Here is a 10,459-nt window from a genome sequence, read left to right as displayed (position 1 = left end):
AGGCGTCCTGGTGTCCGACGGAAACTGACACCTTCCCAGAAATGCTCACAGTTTCTGCTTTGATACTGCTTGGACAACGCCCACCATACCGATAGTAACATATAGAAGTTTAAAGCAGAATTTTTTATTTTTTTTTTCTTTTATATAGAGGTTAAATGTCCAGTTGACAAAAACCATAAACCTTCCGTCAATTATGGCTCAGTCATATTCCAGACTTGCATCTGCTGTGGCAGGACTTGAAAACAAATGTCTATATCATATCAATTTGAATATCAATGAGCTCTAAAGCAAAGAAGATTTGGCAAAGGCGTCCAGTGGTTCGACGTTGGTAGAGACATTCCCCAAAAAGACTGCAACTGCAGTGAAATTAGGTTTCAGATTTTTTGCTACAATAAAAATAAGCAAGTCACACATTTCAGATTTTTTCTTGTTTGTTTTTTTAATTGAATCCCACTTTTTATAACCATGCATCCTTTGCTTATCACTTTTCTAAAATACACTGAACTACCTTTGCAAGGGACTGCAATAATTTTTAAAACATCTGTATTTTTGAGTAGCATTGAAAGTGTGCTGATGGTGTAAGAATTAAACTTGTTTTCACCTTTCTGATGCAGCGCAAGTAGAATTAGACAAATTTTATTGTCATTTCTTATACAAGGAGTGTATACAGAACTGAATTTCGAAGACTAAATAGACTATTAGTAGACTATAGAGACTAAATAGACTAATACACCCTTAAATAACCTACTGTAAGTTGTGCAACAGTCATCAGTTATTGTCTGATCAGATGTTTTCTCCTCTCAGCCTCTAAAGAAAGAGCGCCCTAATCTGCAGTGATGAGAGGCACACACAATATAAACGCTTTGATTCGTCTGCTGTTCTTTATGCTGCCACAGGTTAGTTCTGAATAAATGTTGTTTATTTCTCCTACAGATGATGCCCTCAGTTGGTGTTGATGCTCTGCCTTCTTTGCTTATTCTTACAGCTGGAGTCTGGCTTCGGGAAAGTTTTAGAGGAAACTTATCTGAAGTGGGTTCAATATAAACAAGACTGTATCAAAATGATGAAAAATGAGCCACTACCTCAAGGTATAAATCAGAAAGTAAAATGATGAATATAATCTTCCTCTCTATGGCTCAGATGTACTACATTTTATCAGCTGGTAGATTAATTTAATGGTTTATTATTGATTTGAGTCGGATTGATGAAATTGAATAAAAAATTGTTATGGGTTTACTTTTTCATCTTTTTTATGTCTTGAACCATAACAATTTTTCTTCTTTATCTTTTTAGAAGGCTTGTTTTGCAACAGGACATTTGACAGATATGCCTGCTGGCCAGATACCCCTGCAGGCTTGATGGTCAACATTTCATGTCCTTTCTACCTGCCCTGGTTTGAGAAAGGTATGGGTATTCTTTCTGCCCTTTACAATCAGTCTGCCCTCTTTCGTTCTGTTGACCTGTGTGCTATTATAATCTGTATTTCAGTCAGAGAGAGTTTATTGCTCTTTAAATCCTTACTACAGAGCCGAAAAATGACAGAAAAAAGTATTTTTGGTGAAGATTGATAATGGAACTAATGTGATTAGGAAAATAAAACACCTTACAGCTTCAGTTAAAGGTATAGTGGATGATTTTTGAAAATTCCACTTTTAAAGAAAACTACACATGCACAACCTTGTACCTGCTCCTTAGAGGGAACGCGAGAGCATGCACAAACCAATTTCTCCTCGTGCACGCTCTGTTTAAAAGTTGCTTTTGGTATCGCTCATACAAGCTTACTTTCCAAAAGAAGATTAGCAATTTTTCCACAATGTCAGACTCACCACCGCTAAGTGAAAGTGGGGATGAGCACGTAGGACGGCCTTACGTGAACATTTCACCAAAATTATTGACAATTAGGAGGACCACTTATTTTTACGATCCACCCAGAAAAAGAGCATCCTCTACTACAGTATACCTTTAAGAGCAAAGGAAAACCCAATCTTATAAGGTTTCTCTCACCCGGCATCACCAATTCATCAAAATCAGGAAGTCAAATGACTCAAAACCAATTACAGCCTCCTTTGGTTCAACATTTTTTATAAGTAGATAAAAGAAGTCCCTTTTCGTCAAGTAGATTCAAACTAGCCTGCTGTCTGTTCCAAAAAGATAGCCCAGTTCTGTTTCTGCTCCAGTTGTATAGCACAGTCAAAGCTGTTGAATGCTACAATTAATAGAGTAATACCAGCACTGTATTTTCCACATTTATATGAATGTCATTGAACACCTCGATAAGGGCAGTGTCAGTTGTAGTCTTTTTATTTAAGTTATTTTGATGCTTAAGCACAGCTTTTTTAATGGCCTTATCTTTAACTTTGCCGGAGTCTGTAAATTTTGCAGGAGCAACTTCTCCAAACAGTTATTTTTTAAACAGTGGTTTAATAATTGCTGTTATTTAGGGAAGGAGTTTATTATTTTAGTCAGATCACATACTATGCCAGAAAAAATTTGATAAAGACAGTTTTGGGCAAAATGTCAAAACAAGTCTGCATCCTTGTAGCAGGAGGCGGAGCTTTGTTTATGCAGGATTTATTTTAAGCTTTTGTGGTCCATTTCGTAAAATCAGGTACAAACATTGATCAAAGGCAGTGTCCTTATCAGAAACCTTTCAGTTCTTTTGAAACCTACTTCGTAACATGCCAACAGACTGGGGCTTGATGTGTAATGACATGCAATAATGTTTTTTTTTTTCCAAAACCAGCAATTTTTGTATTAAAAACTTTCTGTCACATATCTCTAAACTTAGAAAAATATATTTTTTTCATAAGTTTCAGCCAAACAACCCATTATGGCTATTCACTCTATATTTCCCCACTGCCCCAAACTGCAACTCTCCCCCTAATGACCTTATAAATTATTCTTCACCTAGTGTCTCAGGGATCTGTGCGTAGGCGATGTGGTTTCAATGGACTCTGGGAGACAGACGGAAGCGGGAATGTGTGGAGGGACATCAGCGAGTGTGAGCAAGAAAAAGAGGTGGCGTCTCAGGAGGTACAACTGGGGTCTCTACCACACTTTGCAAAACATATACCGGTATATGTTTTTATTATATAGGGTTGCAGGAAGAAAAAAAACATCTTTTGTCATGTTTATAATTTGAGTGGATGTTTCCTAGTGTTTTTGTCTTGCAATGTTCTAATATTAGATGTTTTGCTATTTGTTTATTTACATTTAATTTGCAAGTTTATTCTTGTGTTCTTTCCGCATTTGTGTGCTTCTGTTGTTGATCTCTGTTCTGTGCATCCCTACTCAGCTTTATCCAGGTTTTTTGTTTTTGCTCTCCACCACAGTCATTATTTAAACCGCACTAGTTTGCCTGTGCCGGATCTGATTCCTCTCACTTGTTTTTCCACCCCTTATGCTTTTGATGCCTCTCTGTTGAAATGTCAAGCACCATGCCTGCTGTTGGTCATGCATGTTCATCATTCTTTTTTTACTTTTCTGTAAATTACCTTCACCTAATCATCCTGCCTTGGCATTTCGGTCCAGACTATGTATCAGCACAATAATCTTTGAGAACAAAGGCAAAAAAGCTTTTACATCTGAAGGATCAAACGTTTTTTTTTTAGTGCTCTGTTCTTTTGTTTAGTTTTTTTTTGTTGTTGTTGTTGTTAAAAACCTTACAGACGAGAGCAAACTTTGCAGAGGAAAAATGCTGCTGACACTAAACATACAGTAGAAGCAAAAGGAAAAAAATGCATCAAATATCTTATATAACTTAATACCTGAAAAATGTCATTACAAAACTAAAGTGCACCATAACACTAGGGGAATTCAACAAAGTCAGATATGGCATGTTCTATTGTAGAATATTCTGCCACTTGTGTAAGGAAGCCATGCAGGGAAATGTTCAGTTCTTTCCTTTCCTTCCTCCTTTCTTTGGGTCATTTCACTGATGTCTTTACTGGAGCCCTGGTCCAGCCTAAAATATTGCGCTGTAAAGTCTTTCTCATTCATTATTACCGTACATGAGTGCTACTTCTTGTGCTTTTGCCATTTTTACTGAGTTTAGAGATTGCCTTTATATTTGCTTCCATCTGCCACCGTATTTAAGTTCTCTGAAATGTCTTGATGCAAAATAAATCAGAGAAATCAAAGTTTATCCAGTATATCAATAACATGTGTTTGGATTTTGGATTTGAATTCCACAATGCTGCATAAACAACTATCATGGCCTTCTGGTTTCATGATGTAATTTCTATTTTCTCTTATTATTTCTTTTCTATATCATTTTATTCAGTTTGACGCTAATTAGATGTGTCTTTATCTTCACAGCTTTGGCTCAAACAGCTGATGGTGGGCTTCAGGACATTGTACACTGTCGGCTATTCCTTGTCTCTGTCCACGCTTTTATTGGCTCTAATCATTATCCTGAGCTTTAGGTGAGCTGTCTTGCATAAACTAGATGTAATCTTCTGTATTTTAGTAGGTTTATTCTGTAAACCCACAACATGCACTTTCCCTTCCCTTAAAGCTGTCCAGGCTGTCCAGCTAGTTATTGTGCTGCTTTGGTTCTACAACTGAGCCGGTATAGGCTACTGTCTGATGGTTGGGTACCATCAAAATGGATCTTTTTGAGCCCAACTAGATCATCAGAAAAACACAGTCTGGGTTTAAAGCCAAACATTGGAGCTTAGGTTTTGAGATTCCTTTTGCAGCACTGTATAATCGGCATGTTCTAGTTGCAAGTAGAACCAATGGTGTTACTGTTACTAGTATTTACTAGCTATGGGATGTTTTAGAGGTTCCTTGCATGTCCAGCCTGTTTCTGGTCACTCTATAGCATCTTGGTTTTAACCAAACCCAGGACTTCATTTCATTTTCAGTCTTGAAAAAGGTAGCTGTATTTGTTTGAATAATTTTCTGTCTGATTGTCTAAATTTTCCTTTAAACCCCCTGATACATCATGGACTCTATGACGGTAAGCTGGTCCTGCTGAAGCAAAGCTTCCCAAAGTGTGGCCTAGTGGATAGGGCATTGCACTTGGAATCCAGATGTTCTGAGTTCAACCCCCACTCCCATGGACTGACCCTTAACCCCACACTGCTCCCCAGGTGCTGCACAATGACAGCCCACTGCTCCCCAAAGGGATGCGTCTGAAGAGTTCATTTCGTGGGTCTTTACTTGTGACAGTGTAATGAAAATAACAGCTTAAAAAAAGGATGTTTAGGATGCTTTCTCTATGTTCTCTCAGACAAATTTCAAAATTAAGTCATGGCGTTCTCATAGAACCAAGGTTATCTGCTTGCACACATTCCAGTGGAATTCAACTTATTTTGTCTCTTTCTGATTGGACAGATATGAAGTTTAACCGCAACTGTAATAAGAACTTGCTTCAGGACTCTATGGCATTTTAGACATTTTTGCAGCTTCTTATAGCATCTTGTAGTCTGCTCTTCACAGCGGAACAGCTCAACATAGAACAGAATGTTTTCTTCCTGTGTTTCATTAAAGAAAACTGTTAATGTAAAAGGTGACAAGTGGTGGAGTTGATCTATGATTTTTTTGTTTGTTTTGCTTTTACAACCTGTCAAACATTCTAACTGCACTGTTGTCAAATATCAGAGCAGGAATGAAAGTTTTAATTAAATGAACATACCTCACCTCCATTGTGGCAATTATTCTTTTCTCTCAGATTATTATATATTTTTGCCACATAATACAAAGAAGGATTAACTTGTTTCAGCTTGGTGATTTTCTGTTTAATCTAAAAGCAAGATATCCTAAAATGAGTTGGATTTTGGAATCTGATTAACACATTTCAAATGTCATGTGTGTGAACAGGAAACTGCACTGTACCAGAAATTACATCCACGCCAACCTGTTTCTGTCCTTCATCCTGCGGGCTGTGGCCGTCATTGTAAAGGACACTATGCTGGATCGCCACTTTGGGAGAGAAATTGTCAATGATGTCGATGTAACTGCAATGCTCAGTCATCAGGTGGGTATCAAAAGCTTAATTCTGCACAAAATCTGTAGGCTAAGCCTAAATCCAGCAAAATCCCTCAGGTAATAATTTTTTTCCCCCATTCCACTAGGCTACTATCGGCTGCCGGATTGCTCAGGTTATGATGCAGTACTGCGTCTTGGCCAATCACTACTGGTTCTTTGGAGAAGCAATATATTTGTACTCTGTTCTCATTTCCTGTGTGTTCATTGACAACAACAAATACCTGCCCTACCTCTGTCTTGGCTGGGGTAGGTAACTTTTTTAATGATTTGACACATCTTTAGAAGTTTCATGCAGCTAAAATGTTCTCCTTCACCATCTGTTAGAATTTCTTTTCATCATCAATTCAGTATTAAACTACATTAAAGGTTCATTCAAATAGGTGCTTTGAAAGCGAATGCATTCATCACCAGAGTGACATATGTGCATGTCAGCAGAGGCGTCAGTGCACACAAACCATGGAAACATTTAGTCAGCATTGCTCATCTTTTCTGCTTTGTTTTGTTTTCTTGGAGGTGATTTTTTTTTTGTCATTTCTGTCATGCTCAGGTACCCCTCTCCTGTTTGTGGTACCCTGGGTGGTGATGAAGGTACAAAAGGAAAACAAAGAGTGAGTGACAGTCTTTGTCGGAGCGACACTCCGTGTGCCACTGATAAAGACTGCTTAATGTACAGTATGTGCGTTTTCTCTTCCAGATGTTGGGCCGTTAATGAGAACATGAACTACTGGTGGATCATTCGCTTTCCAGTTCTTACAGCCTCGCTCGTAATGATGATACACACAGATCAGCTCCCATCTGCTTGTTCAGACACATTTAATTTGTCATCGTCTGACATTATATACACTTTCAGATACTTTAAAAAGTAGCACCCTTTGATCTTCCTATAGATTATGACAGATTTCAGCCCCACATATTAAAGCATATAACTACAATGTTATGTGAGCAGAATAAGAGTGACATGTTACTATATATGGAGGACCAACTCTGACAATTAAAAATAAATACAGAAATAAGTAACTAATAAATACAAAGGAATATAATTAAATGAGTAAAAAAAAAAATATTAAATCGAGTTATTAATTAGCTGAACTGAAGCACTTGGCAGCTTTATTTGAAAACAGTGATGGAATTCATGACATCGCTCAGGCAGAACATTTTTTCTGTTACCTGCATGGATGAACAACTTATGTTATCCTTGAGTCACAGCTCATAGAAGAGGACCCAGTATTTAGGTTAGATAGACAGTGAAATTATTTAAAAAGCATTTATTAAAAAATGAAGGATCTGCAGTTCTGCAGTAGCAGGGACTAGGCCGTCTGAGGCAGTAAACTCTGCAAGAGAGAGACGCAGGTTAGTGATCACGTAAATCTAATGAAGAAGACTATCAATGTGAGTCACTAAGCAGGTTTACAAGTTTATTCCATTAACCGGGGAGGGAGAGTTAGGATCCAGCCGGTGGGAAACGACAACAAGATCCGCCCAGAGTATCCAAGATGCTGCAGCCCCGGAAGACAGGTCAGGCAAACAGATCAAAACAGGAAGGCTCAGAGATCCAAGAGTCTGAAGCCAGGTCAGGAAAACAGATCAGAACAGAAGCAGGCAGGCTCAGAAGTCCAGAAGTCCAAAGACAGTTCAGGCAAACGGTTCAGACAGGAACAGACAGGTTCAGTAGTTGAGAGGCAGAACAGGATCAGGATAAAGACACACCAAGGAACTCTAAAAACACTTTCACCACTGGTTAGAAAATAAAAGAATAATCTGGCCCTGATAAATCGATGTAAGCTCCTTAAATAGAGGCAGGAGCAGGTGCATCAGATAAGCAGTGATTAGAAACTGTGCACAGTAAGACAGGTGAATGGAAAGAGGAATTAAGCCAGTCATCAGTACCAAGATCATGACACCTTGATTGTCCCTAACAGAAACTGCTGCTTCTGCTTTACAAATGTAAATTTGCGGGAGAAGTAAATTCAGTCTCCATCTCATTTGTGACCACCTAAGAGAAAATAAGGATCTGTTGCTAAATAATGACAAAAGCATAACATTAATCACATCGTTAATTTACTGGGTTACGAGACAAGATGAAGCGTATTTTTCTCCCGTGAGAATTTTGGTCAAAAAACATGGGTAATCCCAAACTTGATTTATATCAACATTAATGCCAAGTTCTCAAAAAGTAAACAGCTCTGCGGTCATTTCCAGATGTCTGAAAAAATACTGTGCTCTGATTGTAGCACATCTCTTGAATTCCACTGCTGCAGCTCAGCACTAAAACATTTTTTTATTTATTCCACTGTAACATTATAAGATCTAAAGTGCCAATGAGTTTCTTTTTTTAATTTCAAATACAACTTGCTGGTTTTAAATATAAATGTGTGGTGTTATTTATTAACTAGATGATGAATAATTTAATTATTGAAAAAGAGCAACATATCTAAATACATTTATATTTATCAACAGCATTTTTGTCTTTGGTTAGACAAGTATGTGAATAATGTGAATAATAATTTATTTGTGTAGATGTGATAACAATATTCACTGTATATAATAAAAAGAATATAAAACAAACTAGATATTGTAGAACCTGATATTTATACATCTATCCATCCATCTTCTCCCACTAATTCCATCAGGGTCACAGTGAGGCCGGTGCTTATCTCTTGCAGGCTATGAGTGGGAGGAGGGGTACACCCTGGACAGGTCGCAAGTCTGTTGAGGGATATAGATATTTGTACAAATAAAAAGAATTAAGATGGATATAACAATAATTGTGATGGCTAAAAAAAAAAATAAATTAGATACACAAAAATAGATTTCAGAACCAACTCCAGTAAGACAGCATTTCATTTGCATGAAGTCTGTTGATGATGGCATGCAGCCGAAATGCGTTTTTGCTTAAAAAAGGCAAATTAAGGAGGTGAAACCCATTTATGATTTTGTAAGATTAGAACATTAAGATGTTTCTTTTTTTTATAGTCAATGCGTCCACCCTAAATGTTCTAAAGGAAGTATAATGGCTGCACATTAAACAGCCATGTACATTTTCCTCACAATTATTCCCTAATTTCTTAGAATTTTAGTAAAACAGTAAAATGTATTTATTTTTGTGTCAAATTGTTCCAAAGTATGAAGATTTCAGGGGCTTGGATGATAGATGTAATAGGTATGTCAATGAATCCTTAAGATAACCATCTCTGTGTTGTATTTCTTTTTTTTTTTTTCAAAAAACAGATCAACTTTTTGATTTTCATGAAGATCCTGGGGGTAATATTTTCCAAACTACGAGCCAACATCCAAAGTCGATATCCAGATTATAAACTGCGGTAAGTCTCAGAAGTACTTTATAATATACAGATAAGTTTGATTGAATTCCTTCCTCAAAATATAAAAGTCTGGTCCAAACAAAGTGTAAGATGCAGCCTAATTTTATGTGTTCTCTCCCTTTGCCTCCAGGCTTGCCAAGGCAACCCTCACCCTCATTCCTCTGTTTGGAATTCATGAGGTGATTTTCATCTTTGCCACAGATGAGCAGACAACAGGGGTTCTACGCTACATAAAAGTGTTCTTTACTCTATTTATCAGTTCATTTCAGGTAGGTGCAGGAAAAGAAAAAAAAGATGATGGACACTACAACGACACAATCTAATCACCCATTTTGTTTTAAGAATTCTTAGCCCACATCGATACTACCAAACAGGATTTTTTATTCTTTTTTTTTACCTGCAGGGCTTACTGGTGTCTGTGCTCTACTGCTACGCAAACAAAGAGGTTTGTGACCTTTATTTATTTTCATTTCAGAAGTGAGAAAGAAAACAGGTGCTGTCATATAAAGGTGTCAGATGGAATAAGAAGACCGGTGGTTGTTTCTGATTTCAGCAACATGGCTTTTTCCAACGACATGGTTCTTGATAGAAAAAACTTGGCTGGTCCCCTTCAGGTTGGAGGAGAATTCCTACCTCAAGTTAAGGATTTCCAGTATCTTAGAGTCCTGATCATGAGTGAGAGGAAAATATAGTGGGAGTTTGAAAGACGGAGCGGTGCGGCTATCACCATGACATTGCACCAGTCTGTTGTTGGGAAGAGAGAGCTGAGCCTAAAGATATCTTTATCCGATCTACTGTACCAGTCGGGAGTTTGCATGTTCTCCCTGAGCATGCATGGCTTCTCTCCGGGTACTCTGGCTCCCTCCCACAGTCCAAAAACATGACTGTTAGGTTAATTGGCTTCTCTAAAGTCCCCATAGGTGTGTGTGTGAATGGTTGTTTGTGCGGTGTGTCTCTGTGTTGCCCTGCGATGGACTGGCGACCTGTCCAGGGTGGACCCCGCCTCTCGCCCATTGACAGCTGGACCCCTCGCAACCCCACAACCCCACTTGGGATAAGCGTGTAAGAAAATGGATGGATGGATGGATGGATGGATGGATGGATGGATGGATGGATGGATGGATGGATGGATGGATGGATGGATG

The 10,459-nt window shown here is 38.1% G+C and overlaps 1 protein-coding gene across 1 annotated transcript in view; it reads left to right on the top strand.

The window, feature by feature from the left end:
• Nucleotides 1–987: 987 nt before the first annotated feature.
• The window catches only part of LOC107085001 (glucagon receptor-like), a 12,231-nt gene continuing 2,759 nt past the window's right edge, over nt 988–10,459 (top strand). Inside the window, exons 1-11 of the mRNA XM_015375100.1 lie at nt 988–1,088; nt 1,294–1,404; nt 2,912–3,033; nt 4,318–4,424; nt 5,827–5,983; nt 6,081–6,240; nt 6,542–6,602; nt 6,689–6,758; nt 9,223–9,314; nt 9,445–9,583; nt 9,718–9,759. Coding sequence (XP_015230586.1) covers nt 1,061–1,088; nt 1,294–1,404; nt 2,912–3,033; nt 4,318–4,424; nt 5,827–5,983; nt 6,081–6,240; nt 6,542–6,602; nt 6,689–6,758; nt 9,223–9,314; nt 9,445–9,583; nt 9,718–9,759 — 1,089 coding nt within the window. The 5' untranslated portion in view covers nt 988–1,060. The remainder of the gene's footprint in view (nt 1,089–1,293; nt 1,405–2,911; nt 3,034–4,317; nt 4,425–5,826; nt 5,984–6,080; nt 6,241–6,541; nt 6,603–6,688; nt 6,759–9,222; nt 9,315–9,444; nt 9,584–9,717; nt 9,760–10,459) is intronic.

This window comes from Cyprinodon variegatus, unplaced genomic scaffold, assembly GCF_000732505.1.
Source record: "Cyprinodon variegatus isolate N-32 unplaced genomic scaffold, C_variegatus-1.0 Scaffold113, whole genome shotgun sequence".
NCBI lineage: Eukaryota > Metazoa > Chordata > Actinopteri > Cyprinodontiformes > Cyprinodontidae > Cyprinodon > Cyprinodon variegatus.
The sequence above is the reverse complement of the archived record's forward strand: the minus strand, read 5'-3'. Positions and strand labels throughout refer to the sequence as shown.